Below are 19,222 nucleotides of genomic sequence, written 5' to 3'. Positions count from 1 at the left end.
TCCATGGTGAGACATTCCAATAGACATGAGGTTCATTTAAGTACTTCACTGAAGGGAGTTTGAGGACCATCGAAAAGATTGTTAGATCCGGGCGTAAGAAATGTTCCTTTCCAATCTCCCTTTGTAATGTGGGGTTTATTCTGCTTGTTTTTAAGGGGTTTGCTTGCCCTTCCTTAGGCCTGTCTAAGAGGGTGAACAGTCTCTTTTTTTTTTTTTTCTTTATTTTCGTTTCTCTTGTTTATTCTTTTTTACTTTCTTTCGTTTTAATATAATGTTTCTTATCTATCAAAAAAAAAAAAAAAATAATAATAATAATAATAATTGTTCTTGTTTCAATATTCTTCAGATGATTTTTGTATCTGTATCAATAAATGTCATTGCACAACTAGTACCTTGATTAGCTGTGAAGTCATTGTACGATGACATAGATTTCTTTCTTGGGTTGTATTGCATATTTTGTTGTTTGTAAATCATGCACTCTTTCAGGTGGGTTGTGCAATATACCATTGATAACAAAAAAAAAAAAAAAAAAAAAGAAGTAAAATTATGGGTGTTTTAATTGATTGTCATTTCAGATGCATTTTCTTTGTTAGACCACTGAGTACTCTAGAGTCTGAACTATTAATATTGCCACATGTTAGATACAGGGAAAAATTTCTTGAAAAAATTACCTATATTACGGCCATGTGGCAGATTGGGTGAGATTCAAATGTTGTGGATAGTAGACCCCAAAGTCCGTTGCATGTTAAGGGATTGGTAAAAGGTGTGCACGGTTGTGTACCTACATGGCATGTTTTTGGTGGGGTGGGGTGGGGTGGATGGGGGGAGAGGTGGGGGTGTGAGAGGGAGAGAAAAGAGGTGTCAAGAAATGAATTTGAAGAGAGAGATAGACATAAATTAATCATAATTGTTTTATATTTCATTCTTTAAATTTAATTTTTTTTTAAATTCATTTTTGATAACCAACTTAGTCTTAAAGAAAAAGGGTTTCATTAAATGCATAAGAAAACACCTTTAACAAATCTTAAGACTAGGAGAGAGCATATAAGCATGCATGCACATGGCATGTGATTGAGTTTGAGTTAAATCCAAGTACCTGAGTTTTTTCAAATCCAAGGTTAAACGAGACCAATAGGTTTGGATGGTTCCCATAAGGAATAAAAGTATGGGTGGCAATCACGGATAGATTCAGATGGTGTTCATAGGGTATAGCTGTATGAAATATTCGATCAATTTGTAAATGAGGGAGAGGAAAGGAGAGGAGAGGGAAGTATCATTGACCAATTCGTAAATAGGTGTTCATGGGGTATAGTCGATAGTGAAAACATCATTTGTAATGAGTGCAATGGTGCTGTGAGCATCAGATGATTGAGATGATCTTGGGGCACATGACCGAATGCTCAATACAAAGATTTTGTTATAGTTTAATTTTTTTACTATTTTGCCCTTGTTTGTTGCACCATCGGTCCAGATCCAGTATTGATCAGATACTGCTATACCGCAGTGGATACCAATTCCTAAATCCATGATGATCAATGGGGTCTTTCAAAGTTTGATAGCATGCGTCAAGTTTAGCATGATTAAACAGTTTCAACCGTTGATTACTCAATCCAAGGCAAAATCCTAGACTCAGATGAGGCTGACATTGTCAGTTCCTAATGATAGATCAGACGGTTATGACTTCTCAACAACTGTTAGATACTTTGTTTTGCACAATTCTATCTAAAAAGCATAAGTTAAGGTCGAAAGTAAAGGATCTGATTCAACGATGAGGAGTTTTCCACTGTCAGATCGAAAGCAAACGAAGGAGGCCAAGAACATTCTAGAGAAACCTACTCCCGCGTCGAGCGTTAGATCGGACAATCAAAGAAAACGGGAAGGAACATTCTAGAAAGCTATTCCCCCAAGAAACCAGAAACCCTAGAACCAGTTATAAATAAGGGGACTTCCTTCCGCCTATTTTTGTTCATCTTCAGTTCTCACATATTAAATTTAGGCTTCAGATTTCGTTCTCTGGTCTCCGATCTATCGTTTCTTTCGATTCGAAGGTTGGAATTAGCAACGATGGCCGAAGTTGAGATGGGTGAAACTGAAACTTTTGCTTTCCAGGCTGAGATTAACCAGCTTCTCAGCTTGATTATCAACACCTTCTATAGCAACAAGGAGATATTTCTCCGGGAGATTATTAGCAATTCTTCTGATGTGAGTAAACGTTTGCTTCGGTTTTCTAGTTCTTCTATTGTAGGGTTTTAGCTCTTTGACTCTTTATACGTTTTTCTTTGTTTTTGTTTTTGGATCTGGAATGAAATGAACAGGCGTTGGATAAGATCAGATTTGAGAGCTTAACGGACAAGAGTAAACTTGATGGTCAGCCGGAGCTTTTCATCAGGCTTGTTCCTGATAAAGTTAACAAGACCCTGACGATTATTGACAGTGGTGTTGGGATGACCAAAGCTGGTAATTTTTTTGGTTTTTTCTGTAGTTTCTTCTAATTTTTGTGAGGGAATGAATCTCAGTTTAACGATCATTCATATTTCTTCTTTTCTGTATAGATTTGGTGAACAATTTGGGAACCATCGCTAGGTCTGGAACCAAAGAGTTCATGGAGGCCTTGCAGGCTGGGGCTGATGTGAGCATGATTGGACAATTTGGTGTGGGTTTCTACTCTGCTTACCTTGTTGCAGAGAAAGTTATTGTGACGAGCAAGCACAATGACGACGAGCAATACATCTGGGAATCCCAAGCCGGTGGCTCATTCACCGTTACCTTGGATACCAATGGAGAGAAGCTGGGAAGGGGAACAAAGATCGTGCTCCACCTCAAGGAAGATCAGGTTTGTATTTCCCCCTCTAATTTGTACCCCGAAAAAGTTTCTATATAATGTTTACACTGTGAAGTTACCGAATAGATTCCTTGTGCAGTTGGAATACTTGGAAGAGAGAAGATTGAAGGATCTTGTAAAGAAGCACTCTGAATTCATCAGCTACCCTATCTATCTCTGGTGTGAGAAGACAACGGAGAAGGAGGTAAGTGATGACGAAGATGAGGAGACCAAGAAAGAAGAAGAAGGTGATGTGGAGGAGGTAGATGAGGAGAAGGAGACTAAATCCAAGAAGAAGAAGGTCAAGGAGGTTTCCTATGAGTGGCAGCTAATCAACAAGCAGAAGCCCATCTGGCTGCGCAAGCCGGAGGAGATCACCAAGGATGAGTATGCTTCCTTCTACAAGAGCTTGACCAACGACTGGGAGGAGCATCTCGCTGTCAAGCACTTCTCTGTAGAAGGGCAGCTTGAATTCAAGGCTATCCTTTTTGTTCCAAAGAGGGCTCCGTTTGATCTGTTTGACACAAGGAAGAAGATGAACAACATCAAGCTCTATGTCCGGAGGGTCTTCATAATGGACAACTGCGAGGAGTTGATCCCTGAGTACCTTGGATTTGTGAAGGGTGTTGTGGACTCCGACGATCTCCCTCTTAACATCTCTCGTGAGATGCTTCAGCAGAACAAGATTCTTAAGGTTATCAGGAAGAACCTTGTGAAGAAGTGCATCGAGATGTTCACCGAGATCGCTGAGAACAAGGAGGATTATGGCAAATTCTACGAGTCATTCTCTAAGAACCTCAAGTTGGGTATCCATGAGGACAGCCAGAACAGGAACAAAATAGCTGATCTGCTCAGGTACCATTCGACCAAGAGTGGTGATGAGGTGACGAGCTTGAAGGACTATGTTACCAGAATGAAGGAGGGCCAGAAGGACATCTATTACATTACTGGTGAGAGCAAGAAGGCCGTTGAGAACTCCCCATTCCTGGAGAGGCTAAAGAAGAAGGGCTATGAAGTTTTGTTCATGGTTGATGCCATCGATGAGTATGCTATTGGGCAATTGAAAGAGTATGATGGGAAGAAGCTTGTCTCCGCAACCAAGGAGGGTCTAACGCTTGATGATGAGACGGAGGAAGAGAAGAAGAAAAAAGAGGAGAAGAAGAAGTCCTTTGAGAACCTCTGCAAGACCATCAAGGATATTCTGGGTGACAAGGTTGAGAAGGTGGTTGTATCCGACAGAATTGTTGATTCTCCTTGCTGCTTGGTCACAGGAGAGTATGGATGGACAGCCAACATGGAGAGGATCATGAAAGCGCAGGCACTGAGGGACAGCAGCATGGGTTCTTACATGTCTAGCAAGAAGACCATGGAGATCAACCCAGACAATGGAATTATGGAGGAACTGAGGAAGAGAGCGGAAGTTGATAAGAGTGACAAGTCGATCAAGGACCTAGTCTTGCTGCTCTTTGAGACTTCCCTTCTGAACTCTGGGTTCAGCCTTGAGGATCCCAACACCTTCGCGACTAGAATTCACAGGATGCTCAAGTTGGGTTTGAGCATTGATGAGGATGAAGCAGGAGGTGAAGAATCTGATATGCCTGCACTTGAGGAAGATGCCAACGAGGAGAGCAAGATGGAGGAAGTTGATTAGAGGAAAGTTACCCCTGCTGGTGGGATTGATTTTTAGTGGTGCAAGTGGGGAGGGGAATCCTATGGTTTTTGTCTTAAGAATTTTTTTTTTTTTTTTTTTTTTTTAAGCCGAGGAACTTCACTTCTTTATGGGTCTGGTATTACTTATTTCTTGTTGCTTAGCTCCAATATATGTAGTCTCCAGTTTTACATTTCATATACTGTTACTAATCTATAATCTCTTTTCCTTAAATCTTTTTGGGTGCATTGCAAAGTTAATTTTCAGTTTTACTTTTCATATGTATGGTTTGTTGAAAATTGTGTCCTTGGAATGTTAGGTCTCACCGTTGGCAATTTGGATTTTTTTTTTTTTTATGGGGAAAGAAGAATTCATTAAAGGAGATAAATTTGTACAGCCAGATTGGTGTTAATACATTTCAACCGAAGGATCAAATCAGAAGCAATACATGGAAAATTTAAGATGTTAGTAACATCTTTGCAAATTAAGATGGGAAAATTTACATTGGGGAAAGTGGGGGAAGGGGGAAGGGGGTAGGACCGTAGGGGTGGACCTGGTATGGTGGAGATTGTTCCTTGTGGTTAAATCCTTTTGCCAAATAGTTGGGTGTGGGATCCAAGTATTCACATTATTGGAGGAATGGGTTTTAACTTTTAACTGTCTGTATGACCTGATTTCCATAAGATCAAATGAAATAACAAAAGACTATTACTTATCACCAAAAAAAAAAAAAAAAAAAAAAAAATTATAGTAACACTAGAGAATTTGTCCTCATCATTTTGCATGTATGATATTGGAATTAAAAAGATGCAAAATAAGAATAGTAAAGGAAGAACTGGTGAGATTCTTAGTTCGTAGGGCATGAAATTGGAATTAAAAACATAATAAGAGTAGTAAATGAAGGGCTGGTGAGAAATTCTTAGTTTTGTAGGCTTAGAGGTCCAGTTTTTTTTTTTTATCGAAGACAAGAAAAAATGTGTGCTATTAGGTATTGGAGACATGTACAAAAGAGACATGCTATTAGGCTTAGAGGTCCAGTTGTCCATACTCAAAAGATGAAATCACAAGATAGGAACATATGCCAAATGTATTTATAATGAGAAAGCCAGAATCATAAGATCAACATTCAACCATTTTCCCATGGGCAAGTCTTAGAAAAGAGCTTAATTTTTCTTTTTTTTATGTATTTTGAGTTTCTAAAAGAATCTATAAAGAGTAACATAAACACCTGCTTGAGAATCCATGGGAATTAGTAGTAGTAATAGAGCTTAAACATTTCACAACTAATTTGGTAATTAAGACCCTTTTTTTAAAACCGTCAACATCTGAGGGAAATAGGAATGTTTAATATTTTATTAAATAGAGGCAGTAGAATTAGAGAAGATAAAAGACTATCATTCCAAGCATTTCCCTCAGATGTTTTATGAAACCGTCAACATTCCAATTTGGTAATATTTTATGAAATCACTATCTTTTTTTTTGGTAGAAGTGAAATCACTATCCTAAGTTAAGGAAAAACGATCATCATGCGGATTAAAGGATATTTTTTTTTTTTTGGTAATGCGGATTAGGGATTTTAAAGTTAAGGAAAAACTATCATCATGCGGTTAGGGTTTTTTTTTTTTTGATAAAGCGTATTAGGGATTTTAAAGTTAAGGAAAAATATCATTATGCGGATTAGAGATTTTAAAGTTAAGGAAAATCAGATAAGGAAAAGATCCACGAATAACTATCATTACCAATTTTGAGAAATTTTTTTTTTTTTTTTTTTAAGTGGGTAAAATTCTCACAATATTGTTCCAGGTTAGGGTTTTTGTTTTTTAATTTATTTATTGTATTAGAAGAATTAAAAACAGGCCTATTTGAAAGATACATGACTTTTAAGACATGATCCCATAAAGCCTGATCAATAGAAATTAAGCGCCACCTAAACTTAAGGAGTATCTTATTTTGAGATGTTGAATCCCTGAGGATGGAAACTCACTACCCAAGAGTCCAATCATAGACATGGTATATAAAAAGAGAATCTCTTAACCTTGTGTGGTGAAAAACTCTCCCACCAAAAAGATTTCACTTTTTTTTTTTCAAATATAATACTGTAACCATAGGCAAAAGTTTTCCTCTACCCTTAGAGTTACTGAGGATTGCTCTTGGAGCTATTTAAAATGCTGTGGATGCACCTCCAAATTTGAGAGTAGAAAAAAGAGGCAGACAATTCAATGTGATTAGTGATTAACTGTAGCATTTCCAAAGGATTTGATACAAAGGAAGAAAAAAACCTTAAATTACAAACAACTATTCCTATGAAGGCTACAAAACTTCACAACCAAATTTCCAGTCGTCTAATACCAAAAAGACCTGATTCTTGAGTAATTTATAATGTTGACCGTAACCATGGATTCGCAATGAACTACTAAGTGTCCCTTCTGTTCCTCAAAACAATATGAAAGCCACACAGCAAGCAATCTTCATTTTTCGATCGAACAGTGTGTGCACACTCACCTGCCATGTCCCAAAGCATGCATCAGCATTTTCACACTCAGTATAGCCAGCTTCTCTGTCCATCTTAAACATGTTCCTGTTCTTTGCTTCAGATGCCACATGACTTCAAAGGAATGACAGGAAAGACCCCTTAAATATATATAGTTAAATCCTCTAAGCCACTTTGTTCTTTCAAACCATTTTAAACAGTAAATCACTCTTGAATTACTGGTCTCTTCTCCAACAAAGATTCCAAGAACGTTGAACACAATTTGGTAAGCGGTGGAAGAATATGTGATGATCCACTAAATATAGTCTCCCAAGACTTTTCTGCGGCGCATAAGGTACATATGGGTTCTGATCTCTCCTGATGTCAAGTTCTCGTAGTTCCCCATAAATAGATGCATAACCACTTTAGACGCAAACACAAGGATCTACACTAGGATCGGGTCGGATGATCTCCTTTCATTCATAAGATCCATTTATAGATAGAGCACGCACATACATATGAGATACATAGGGACATAGGATTCCAAACATATGGACCCATGTGGACCCTAGCGTATTATTACAATTACACATATCTTACACATATCAACTTTACATGACATACATAACATACATAACACAACCAACGTGAAATCCAAGAAGATAAACACACAAAACAAGAAGGTGGGACCATCCACTAATTACTATCAGTGCTATTGGAGCTACTGGCTGGGTACCAGCTGGCAGTATCGATTAACCAGTCATTTTCAGCATCAAGTAGTTCACCAATGCGTGGATCCGTGAGTCTGCCAGTTTGGTGAAGTTCCCGTGCATTATCAAGTCTGAGAAGAAGTGGGGCCGGGACCTGATGTGGGAGAACATCATTAACTGCGCACATGGTAGCCAAAAAAGATCTCCATTCATCTTGATGCTGGACTCGAGTGGTATAGAGTTCATAAGTCATGATATTTAGGATGTAGAAATCAGGAGTATAATGAATGTAATGGCAGGGTTGCTGTTGTTGGTCAAAGGTTTGGTGGATGAGAGGAGGCCGGTGGAACATGATGGTAATATAGTGTGGATTCGGGTCATTCTCAGGAGGGAGATGAGAAGATAAAAGATCGAACCACTGAGGAATAGGGGCAAAAAGCTACAGGAAGTGGAGGATGGTGAGGTTAGGCCGAGAACATCCTGGAGTGGGAAACATCCATCGAGTGGTAAACCGGTGGATGGTGCTTAAGGGGAAGTTGAGGGCAATAGTGTAGGCAGAACAAAGGTGCTGAAAGATACATTTGTAAATGAGAGGGAGGTCTTGGAATTCTTGGTATGTGGTAAAAGAGAATAGGGTAAGATACGGATAGTCAGGGTGGAAAGAACTTCCTTGTAAGATTAGGCCTTCACGACGAAGGGCAATCATAAGGAGTTGGATAGCTGTAGTCTTACTGTAAGAAATGACCTTTCTTTGAGTTAGGTCTTGGATAATTTCTGGGGGAAGTCCTGGTGGGAGGGAACAACAAAGGTTATGGCTAGGTGGTGGTGGTGGTGGAGATTGGGATGAAGAGGCACCAGGGGTTAGAGGGAAAAGTAAAGGGATAATGGCAAAGGTTGAGGTAGGTCGGGAGAGGAAGTCTGTCAATACATTTTCATTTTCTTTAATGTGTTTAACATCAAAAGACCATTGAGAGAACCACTGAGCCCAGCGCAGAAGTTGTGCATGAGGGAGAATCTTCTGTCGAAATTCAAACATTCGTGGGAAGCTGGACATGTCGAGTTCAACAAGGAACTGATGGCCAATTAGATAAAATTGAAAATTTTCTATGCCACGCTTGACTGCTAGGCTTTCTTTGAAAGTAGAATGATAATGGGCTTCAGAAGGCTTGAAAGATCCGCTTTTGTATCTACAAACAGTTCTTGTAGTGGTGGAAGGTTGTATTTCAAGAAGGACTGCACTCCAGTGAGTAACACTGGCATCTGTTTGTAAAATTCTTTTTCCAATGGATGGAATCTGGAGTGTGGGGAGGTTCTCAGAGAGTTTCTTTAAAGCTTGTATAGCTGATGTGTGAACAACAGACCATGGAGGAGCTTTTTTACGCAAAAGCTGGTGCTGCAGAGAAGTATGGATGATCTGTTGTGGAAGAAACTCCGTCATGTAGTTGACGATCCCAAGAAATTGTTGAACTTGATTTTTGGTGAGAGGACCATCTAGAAATAACTGTAATGAGGTTGTAATATGTGGTTACAGATGATATTGTCCTTTAGAGATGGTAACACCGAGAAAATCAATAGAAGGGACGCCAATTTGTATCTTCTTGGGAGAGAGCATTAGAATGAGATTCTGAACAATATGATGGAATTGTTGAAGATTCAAAAGATGATCAGTCTCATCCTTGAAGAAGAGGAGAATATCATCAATATATATAAGTGCATGGTCTTGGATGGGAGCAAAGATCTTCATCATAGCTCTCTGGAAGATAAATGGTGCTGTTTTGAGACCAAAAAGCATGACTGTCCATTGCATATGATAGCCTGGAATGCAAAAAGCTATCTTTGGTCTGTCTTCCGGGATAACTCCAAGTTGCCAAAATCCTGCTTTGAGGTCAAACTTGGAGAACACAGTAGCATGGGCTATTTGAAGAAGCAAAGCCGGACGGGTTGGGAGAGGAAATTTTTCATCAGCCAAAAAGAAATTTAAAGGCTGATAATTAATCACCATTCTTAATTTTCCACGAATTTGTTCTGTTCGTTTGTTGACATAAAATGCCTGGCATGCCCATGGAGAGAAAGTTGGTTCCAGAAGTCCTTGGGACATGAGTTGTTGAATCTCTTGAATGACCAATGACAGATGCTCGGGATTGAGGCCTGGATGGCTAGCTTTTGTCGGATTGACATCTTCATTTTTCTTGAAAGGAAGTGTGATGAAGAAGTCAGGGTTCTGCCATAAAGGTTGAGAACACTTGTTAAGAAAATCCGAATGAGAATCTGCACAAGATGTGGTGAAGATATGTGCTTTAATTGCTTCAAATATAGAGGGACCTACAAAAAAGAGATTAGAAATAGGGGACCAAGGAAGAAGTTGTTGCTTATAGACAAGACCTTGGGGAGTCCATCGGAGAGGAAGGTGGCTAAGGACATCAAAACCTATGATAAGGTCTTTTCCGGGAAAATGGGTTCCTAAAACTGTATGGGTAACAGATAAGGTGGGGAGAAGTTGGATTTTTATAGGTTGGCGAGACACGAGGGTGATATGGAAGATTTCACCATTTGCTGCAAGAAAAGGTAAGGGTGGATCTTGATTTTTCCAAAAAGGTTTAGGAAGAACCTTTAGATTCAAGATTGTTGTAGCACCTCCTGTGTCTAGGAAAGCAATAAGGTTTATAGGTTTAGCATATGGTTCAGGAAGTATTTGGACTGAAACATGAGGAAGGGAAACTAACTGGCTTTGGAGGAGAGGGGTTGGACATTGGTTAGGGTAAAAGAAAGGAAAGGTATCACCTGGTAGAGGGGATCAGATTCCTTGGACTCAGAAAGGGAAGACTCTGGGTCTGCGTCTGTATTAGGGAAATCAATTGCAAATAGAAAAAGGTCTGTAGGGGTCTCATCAAGAGAATATAAAGATTCGAGGTCAACATCCTGAAGATCTTCATGGTGAAGAGAGGATAGCATGTGCATGACCTTATCTTTCTTTCGAGACAAGGGACAATTCTTGGAAAAATGACCATCTTTTCCACAGACATAACAAGCAGAGGACTTGTTTTTTTCCTCTATATTGCTTTTTCCTGAGAAATCTCCATTTTTTCTTTGGAGAATGAAAGGAGAACTTCTTTTTGAGTCGAGGCTTCCATTTCTAAGAGAAAGGGAGAAACCGTCGGTGATGAGAAGTTTTCTTGGTAGCATAGTCACAAGATTTGTCACCTTTGCACTTGATTTTGAGATAAGAAGTATCACAAGCAGAGGAGACTTTATCAAAACGATCTTGCAAATCTTTCCAAACTTTTTTGATGTTGCAAAGCTTGTCAAGGGCAGTGAGAGCATAGCTATATAAAGAACCAATAGTACATGAAGCTAATGGAATATTCTGGTTCTTCAAAAACTGCTATGTATCTGCGCCAAGAGGCTCTGGCAAAGAATTCAAAAATACTTGCTTTAAGTTTTCATCATCAATACCACCAATTTTATGAAATCGGTCGGTCATTCTGGAGAAATGTTTGTCAAGATCTGCTCGAAGAAGAGAACAACACTTCATCTGGAGAAATTCATCACGGGCCTTTGCTAGATCATTTGATACGGGGCCAAGAAACTCTTGATAGAGAGTGGTAATAAACTGGTTCTTAGTAAGTTGTACAATTTGCAGTTGTCTATAAGGACCAAGAGCTAAATACCATTCCCTGAGTTTTCCTTAGAGTCTTACAACAACCTTTGATAGGACAGTGACCGTTGACACTCCTTCATGAAGTAATTCAGCATTAATCCATGCATGAAAATCAGCAATTCGAGATGCCCATTTGGAAACAGGAATGTCATCTAGGGTGAAAAATTGCTTGGGGTCCTGATTTTGATATGGGGTAAAAGGAGGTGTAGGAGGAACAGGAGGCGGTCTAGGTGTTTCCTCAGGATTCTGAACTTCAGGATCATCATCCATCTCAGAAACATGAGAGGCAACAGGTTAGGGTCCTTCATTCATGAGAGAAGGGGAAAAAGATCTGGGATGGTGAGGTTTGTAAGAAACTCAGATAGAGTGTTTTTAGGAGGGGAAATAATAGTATGGATGGATTTAGGAGGAGGTGTAGACACAGGGGTAGAGGATGAAGGAACTGGTGGAGTTGTCCTAAAGGGGTTAGGAGGTGGCAGTGCAGGGTATGAGACTGACATAGGATAAGGGGTAAATGGAGGAGGTGCTGGTAGGGCATCTGCAAAGTCATCCTCATAGTCACTAAGATCCATAAGTGCAGCAGTGGATGTCCAGGCTGGTGGTAGTCTACTTCGAGCACGTCCTCTGACTGCTCGTGTCTGTTTGGGAAGAGCATGCTGTTGACGTTGAACTTCTTTTAATTCTTCAGTAGGAAAAGTCCTAGAAGAAGAGACAACAGGTGGTGCAGGAGAGGAATACATAGCAAAAGGATCTTGTGAAACAAAGCTGGGGACTGTTACTGGAAGTGGTTGCTATTGCCGATGAGAAGAGACAAAAGAGGGAGCATGTGGTTGTTGTCACATTTGATGAAGTTGGGCTTCAAGGTACCGGAGGTGCTTTTCTTTTTGGCTAATAAGGGCAAAAGCTGTAGTGGTATCAGCAACACAAGAAGTAATTCCAGCAAGTTCAAGGTGGACCTGGTCAATTTCTTTTCGGAGAGATTGGAGAAGATGATCATGATGGGACAAAGTGCCATGAGTTTGTAAGGTTTGGACCAAGATACGCTCAAGGTACTGGTTTTGGACAGTAGCATTTTCTGCCTGCCAATTCAAAGCTACTTCAGCAGGAGAAATGGGTTCAGAACGTCCTGTGGCTTGGACTGATGGTTTAACTTTCCAGATTTGTCGGATACCATGAACATCTGGACCAGAATCATGGATTCCGGGAAAAGGTTTAAGGGGAGAAGAAGAGGAAGAGCCTGGAGTATACATACAACAGGGAGGAATGAGTGGAGGAGGCATAGTAGGTTTCGGAGGGGATTTACAAGAAGAGAGGGAAGGCTTAGAAGAAATCTTGGGGTTACCATACTTGACAAAGAAAGGGTACTTTGATTAGGTACTGAGGGGTCCAACAGAAGGATCACCCGCCTCATATCGTTCTTATAACTGATATTTAGTAGACTTTCTTCTAGAAGAACAACGAAAGGGAGGGAAGTCATCTTCAGAGTCTTGTAGATAATCATCACAGTCACAAAGGTCAAAGTATTTATGACCAGTAACTGGATCTTGGAAAAAATAAATCGGATCACCCTTAGAATCAAAAGATTTGATAGGGATTTGTTCTTGGATCATACCAAAAGAAGTTGGAAAGGGAGAAGGACAGGGCCGAGGAGCAGGAAAACGGATTTCTACCTCACCATTAGAATGTGTAATATATTCGGGATCTGTAGACTGAACTGGTTCAGGAGGGGCTTGTGACTGAGAGGCGGAGACTTGTTGTTCATAGGCTGTAACCCAAGAAGAGGGAAGGAGACGAAGAAGGTCATCTCTGGAAATTTGTCGGGGAACATATGTACAGCAAGGGACTTGGTTAGAGTCCATTGTAATGAACACGCATCTTCAGAATGGCCTGTCAGAAGATCAAAGGCATGAGTCTGCAAGCGATAAGCCATCTGATAGTGCAAGGTAGCAGCCTTTGTAATAACATTCTGGGGGACACCAGTAATATGGATTTAGAATTTCAAGGCAGTGGGTAGAAGAGGGTCAGACAGTGGAATATTAAAATTAGGATACAACGTTAAAAACACTGTTCCGGCATTTAATGTAGTCTGGACAATGGCAATCACGGCACGTTGATACCATAAAAACCGACTATCAAGCAGAGTGACTCTAGAAACCACTAGGAGTCCTTTTCTACCATGGAAAGAGAGAGCAAACTTGATGGCTCCTAAGTGGAGATGAGTATAATCTTGTTGGATCCATTGAGGGATGAGATCCGAAGGTATTTCAAGAGTAAAAAGTTGCTCTTTATCAGTAGCAGGGACTTGCAGCTGATCAAAACGAGAGGCCTGTACCAATTCTTTCAAAGGAGGAGTCTTCTTAGGTTTAAGAAGAGTAGTCCATTTAGACGGGGTAGGTGTTTTTCCAAAGACCGTGTAGGGATTAAGGAGGGGAGTGGGGGTATCAGGGATGACTTGATCATTAGGGACATAAGATAGCTCATAAAGATAATCTAAAGAGGAAGAAGAAGATCGAGATGAAGTAGAACAACGGGGAGAAGAAAACAAAGAAGAAGAAGGTGAAGCCATTAATCAAAAGAGGGTTTAGGTGGATGGCAAAATCTTGATCTGAACCAACACCACTTGCTGGAGAAACTAGAGTAGGTAAAGACACAGCTAGTCGAGGCCGATCAAGAACCCCCCTGATCATAGTACTTAACTGCAGAGCAACCCGAGCCAAACAGGGCACCGAATGGCATCCTTAACCTGAAAGCCCACAACGCTCAAGGGTAAGTAGGGATTACTTGCAAAAAGGCGTGGCCTAGACTGTATCTTTAGCCATAGCAGGTTCTATCCAGACAAGAGGGATGGCCAGAAGAAGAGTTTAGCCGGAGGAGGGAACTGGCTCTGATACCATTTAGACGCAAACACAAGGATCTACACAAGGATCGGGTCGAATGATCTCCTTTCATTCATAAACTCCATTTATAGATAGAGCACGCACATACATATGAGATACATAGGGACATAGGATTCCAAACATATGGACCCATGTGGACCCTAGTGTATTATTACAATTACACATATTAGGAGGGAAAACAATGTGAAAGGATTCAAGAGTACATGGGTAACCTTACTCAGCTACTGAAACTTCAATGTATTACGGATTATCTTACTGATAACTGCAATGGATTATGCACAGTGTCAATACTTTTCAACATAAGAATTGTGCAAGTGGTAAAGTCCAAATCTCCAAGACTCAAGTCAAGATCAACTCAATTGGATGATACCAAGTTACTGATATCCTGAATAGATTTTTTCTCAGGAATAATTTGATAATCTTTTATTCTTTAGTTAAAACTATGCAATCATTTTGTACAAGTGATCTGTAATTTTTTACTTCTTCCACATTAAAAGGAATTTAGATGTACCACGGGTTTTAATCGGTTTTTCTTGCGGTCAAAATTAGTACCAACTGAAAGAGAAGTTCCAAAAATTCATAGATTCATGACACATTTAATAGAAATTGGAGTACTGAGCAGTGGATAATTAAGGAGGTTTACAGGTCCTACCTGTTTCTTCCTGAGGAACAAGATTCTCCGGGCAATTCTTTCGTATCTTATGTTCCTCTCCATTGTATGGATCAAAGACAATATACTCATGATCACCATTGATATAAGCAAGCAATGCTTGAGGTTCTTTTTTTCGGGGAATATTCTTGTCAAGGAGAAATGGATCCACCTGAAGAAAGGCCAGTCTCCCTGACTTCGCCTGAAAGAAGGGAAAGAAATTTGAGGAAGAAAAAGAATAGTGAAGAAATGAAATCATAGATCTCCTAGAATACAACTGGTATATGAATGAAATGATTACTCCTTCAGACTGATGAACCCATCCCTGCAGTGTATACTTCCATACTCATAAATCCAGATAACCATATTGATGGACCAATCCCCAGTTTGGACAATGCTGGAGAGAAAATAAGTAAAATGAGCAAGAAATCAATGCTCCTTACATGAAAAGGAATTCTTATGCTTTTCAACAAATTTTTTCTCTTCAAGTATGATGACCAAAGTAATTTTTAAGCATTTTAATGGAGCTGGGCAGGGTGGGTAGACAAGTACTGTTGAGCACCAGGCCAAGAGCATACATTCAGTAAAATTTTGGCTTCATCTCTCCAAGAGGTAGCCCTCCAACAAACGTTTCCACACCCCCCCTCCCAATCAGACCATGTGAAATCTTTTTAATCAAAACGTCACTGTACATCAACACGAATTCTGAAAGAACTTTTCTGGTTGCAGATCAATGAGATGGATAGTGGGAACTGAATCAAACCATACCTTATTTACAGACCAGTTGGATAGAGGTATTGGATTTTCCACATTGAAAAGTAAAATTACCCCATCGTTTCCTGTCTGTTTGTTCTCATCAGATGCCAACCTTTTAGATGATTGGGGAAGAAGAGCAAGAACAACGAATGATCAAGCATCTTTCATACAAGCTATAGCTGCATATGCACAAGAATAGTGTGATGATCAAAGTAACGATCGCATCAAACAAAAAATCCAAAGCTGGAAAACATCCAAACTGGTAGCATAGAAGTGTGCTTCTAAATAGAAGTTAGAAACTTCAAGCATCATGGATCAAACTGCCAAGGCATTTGAGCTACCTCAATGACCTTTTAGACACTATGGGGGCACTTTCAAGGTTTTGGGAGGATCTTCAACTTTCTCAGATTATACATGGTCAAAAGTAAGAAGGGGGACCTTTTAGACACTATGGGGGCACTTTCAAGGTTTTGGGAGGATCTTCAACTTTCTCAGATTATACATGGTCAAAAGTACCAGACCAAATTTCCTTCTCTCAAATTGAGATGCCGCACCTTTCCCACCCCCCCCCCCCCAAAAAAAAAAAAAAAAAAAACTTTCTACACAATTGGCAACCATCTAAACTGGCTGCGTAGGATCCTTCAAAGCCGATAACTAGCAAATCTTATAACGAAAAAAAAGCAACTAAACTGACCCATAAACTGGATGGTTACTAAATAGAAGGAAATGACAAATAATCCGCCATCAGCACTCCCCATTTGCTTAAAAACCATCCTACAAGACTCATCACATCAAATTATAATAGCCACAACTAATAAAAAACCTTTGATTGGTCCTTTTGAAAATTCAAAACAATAAAACTGTCGAGGATGGGGATCACGGTTCAAGTAGATGGATTCGGCAACGCATCAACTTCATTACACAAATCAAAAACAGGATACAGAATTACATATCAAAGCATCACATCAATACCTACACTTCTAGTCTTTTAAGGATAAGCATCGTTTCTAATCTTTATATCAAGTTGACATTCCATTACTATAATGTGTTATTCATCAATCGTTGCCAATTATAGAGAAGCCTACTGGGAAATAAACTGTCACATTATTTCAGATGAAGTAATAATTTTGATAGGAGTGGAAAAAAATAATCTTTAGTAAAATAGTGAAAAAAAGGGTATCCTGCAGGTACCATGCAGTATGCTCTACCAATGGTCAGTATTGTAAATTATATAGCAAAGCACTAAAGCTGTGCATGTTCAAGTATAGCAGCATATAGGTTGAAATTGTAGTCATATTCATGCCTCCAGGAAAGCGTTATTAACTCTTAAACTAGAAAACTCAGTTAAGATGAGTTTAAAAGAGAAAAAAACCACACAGCAGAAATGTTGAGCTATTAGATTGGCCAAGGATAATTTCTCTCAGGTGGTTGGTGAGTGGGTTAATTATTACATAAAAGGACCGTCTAAATGACACCTCTAAGCATAGTTGTCAAGGCAGCGCCTTGGTGTCCAGCCTGGGGTCCTAGGAGATTGTCGACTGTCACCTTATTGCACTTCATGTTTGCTTATATTTTTTGACTTATTGATGCCAAATATCATTTGTTATTTCATTTACTTCAGCTATAATTCATAAATAAGCATATAACCCCATATTTAAATCCAATAAAAATAGTTTAAAAATCAAATTCCAAAAGGATAAAAAGTCAACCCCCTAGTCCAAGAACAAAAAACTAGATTTTTGGTTGTAGGGACGATTTTCAACTTTCAACTGCTAGGGTTTTTCTCAATTTTGAAAATTTTATAAATCTTATCATGGTAAAGCATTGCTAAAACCAAAAGTCCAGTAAAATAATCTTTTGTTTTGATGTCTTTAAAATTATTTTCATTCAGATGATTTTAACAACATTCGCACACTTTAAAATAAGTATGACCGGAACATAACTTTGTCATTACAACTCAGATTTAAGTAATATTAGACTTGTTGGAAAGCTGATTTTGTGCTATGCACCTATACCTAATATAAAAAGTCTCATTTAAAAATAAAATCATTTCACCAGTAAAACTTATTATAGAACAAGAGCATTTCTCTAGATGTTGATTTTTTATCTCTTAATGTGGCTTAATGTTGATCTTTAATGCTTTGACGTGGCTTAATGTTGATTTTTGATGACTTGAAGTGGCTTAATGATGGTTTTTGATGATACAAGGTATATATAGCATACCAAATAACATTAGAAAAGAGTGAAAATAAAAAATAACACTTGGTTGCCTTGTTCGCCTTAAGGCGGGCTCCTTGTTGCCTATGCGCTTAGGCAGTCCTCCAGCGCCTTGGTTCGCCTTTTCACTGTAACAACTATGCTCTATAGCTGTATTTACAACTTGTAAGTTATAACCACACAACACAATTTTCGCAAACACCTATGGAATGACAGAATTTACCCTTGTTGAAAAAAAAAAAGTATATTCTACTAAAAAGACAAAAAAGCATGGTACAAACTATTTGACACCTTAAGGGGTGTCCATAAGAAAATTCCTTACATGAACCTCATTAAATAATTTCATATATTTTTTTCCACAGAAAAGGAAAAAGGGTCAGGTCCCCAATGAGCATAAAGATCACAAGTATCACAGAGACATCAGAATTTGGAAATGACTTAGTCCGCCCTTACAAACAAGATTTAAGTCCCTGTGAGGATCTTATATGAATTAGAAAAATAAGAACAAGGAAAAACATAAGAGGTGACAACTGTAGCTTGTGACAAATATTAAACAATGTTACCAAAAAAAAAAAGACAAATATTAAACAATAATTTTCAACAATGATGCACATTCTTGGGCAATTAAAGCAGACATTGGCACATTGGTGGTCCTCCAAGGGTAATTAGTAGGAAATCTAATATGACATTGAAACTTACTCAAATAACTGGACTTGGACAGAATAAGGCATTTGTTGTCACAGCAGTTATCTGAAATACTAGAAGAGGTACTGATGGTGTTTTCAAAATGGTTAAGCATTTCATATGCCCACTGGTGACAAGGCTTTAAAAAAGAAGAAAAAAGATCCCTTCTAGTGAAGTAGTAGCAATTTTCTTTCAATATAACAATAAATAAAAACACTCGCCTTGCAGCATTTTGTTAAAAGAAATAGCCAAAGACAGCCACCAAACTGGAACAAATAAGATAGTTTAAATGATTATCATAAAGAGAGATCAATCATTCACACTTGATTTTAAAAGACAGCTTCAAGATCTAGATATCTGATAGACCCATAAACATCCAATAGACTTCGGGCGCTGTTTAAACGGATGAGTTAAACATGTAACGATCAAATTGATCAACCACAAACTTATTGCATGGCTAGTTGGCTATATACCATACAGGATGGTATAATACACAATAGTCCACAAAAATAATGAAAAGATAATTTGCACACCACCTGCATGGAGCTTATAGGACGAGGACACAGATAACTTTGACATACTCCAAACAGATAACTGCGACTCTGAACCTCCTGATATTGATACAAAATACTCAGACTTGCCAACAAAAGATAGTGAAACGATGGACTGAAAAGAAAAAAAGAATGTATTAGTGTATAAGAAAATGCAAAAA

At 38.9% G+C, this 19,222-nt stretch overlaps 1 protein-coding gene and 1 pseudogene across 1 annotated transcript; one reads left to right on the top strand and one right to left on the bottom strand.

Moving 5' to 3' along the window:
- Positions 1-1,819: 1,819 nt before the first annotated feature.
- Positions 1,820-4,703, top strand: LOC122061505 (heat shock protein 83-like). The gene is made up of 4 exons (XM_042624784.1): positions 1,820-2,202; positions 2,316-2,457; positions 2,553-2,833; positions 2,922-4,703. The coding sequence occupies exons 1-4, from the start codon at positions 2,065-2,067 to the stop codon at positions 4,470-4,472; spliced, it is 2,112 nt and encodes a 703-aa protein (XP_042480718.1). The 5' UTR covers positions 1,820-2,064; the 3' UTR covers positions 4,473-4,703.
- Positions 4,704-6,656: 1,953 nt separating this feature from the next.
- The window catches only part of LOC122061825, a 32,239-nt pseudogene continuing 19,673 nt past the window's right edge, over positions 6,657-19,222 (bottom strand).

This window comes from Macadamia integrifolia, chromosome 14, assembly GCF_013358625.1.
Source record: "Macadamia integrifolia cultivar HAES 741 chromosome 14, SCU_Mint_v3, whole genome shotgun sequence".
Lineage (NCBI taxonomy): Eukaryota > Viridiplantae > Streptophyta > Magnoliopsida > Proteales > Proteaceae > Macadamia > Macadamia integrifolia.
This window is presented reverse-complemented; position numbering and strand designations above follow the sequence as displayed.

Coding starts and splice junctions, on each gene's coding strand:
- LOC122061505 (XM_042624784.1), top strand. CDS start 2,065: ATGGCCGAAGTTGAGATGGGTGAAACTGAAACTTTTGCTTTCCAGGCT. Junction 2,203..2,315: donor TTATTAGCAATTCTTCTGAT/GTGAGTAAACGT, acceptor TGAAATGAACAG/GCGTTGGATAAGATCAGATT. Junction 2,834..2,921: donor TCCACCTCAAGGAAGATCAG/GTTTGTATTTCC, acceptor TTCCTTGTGCAG/TTGGAATACTTGGAAGAGAG.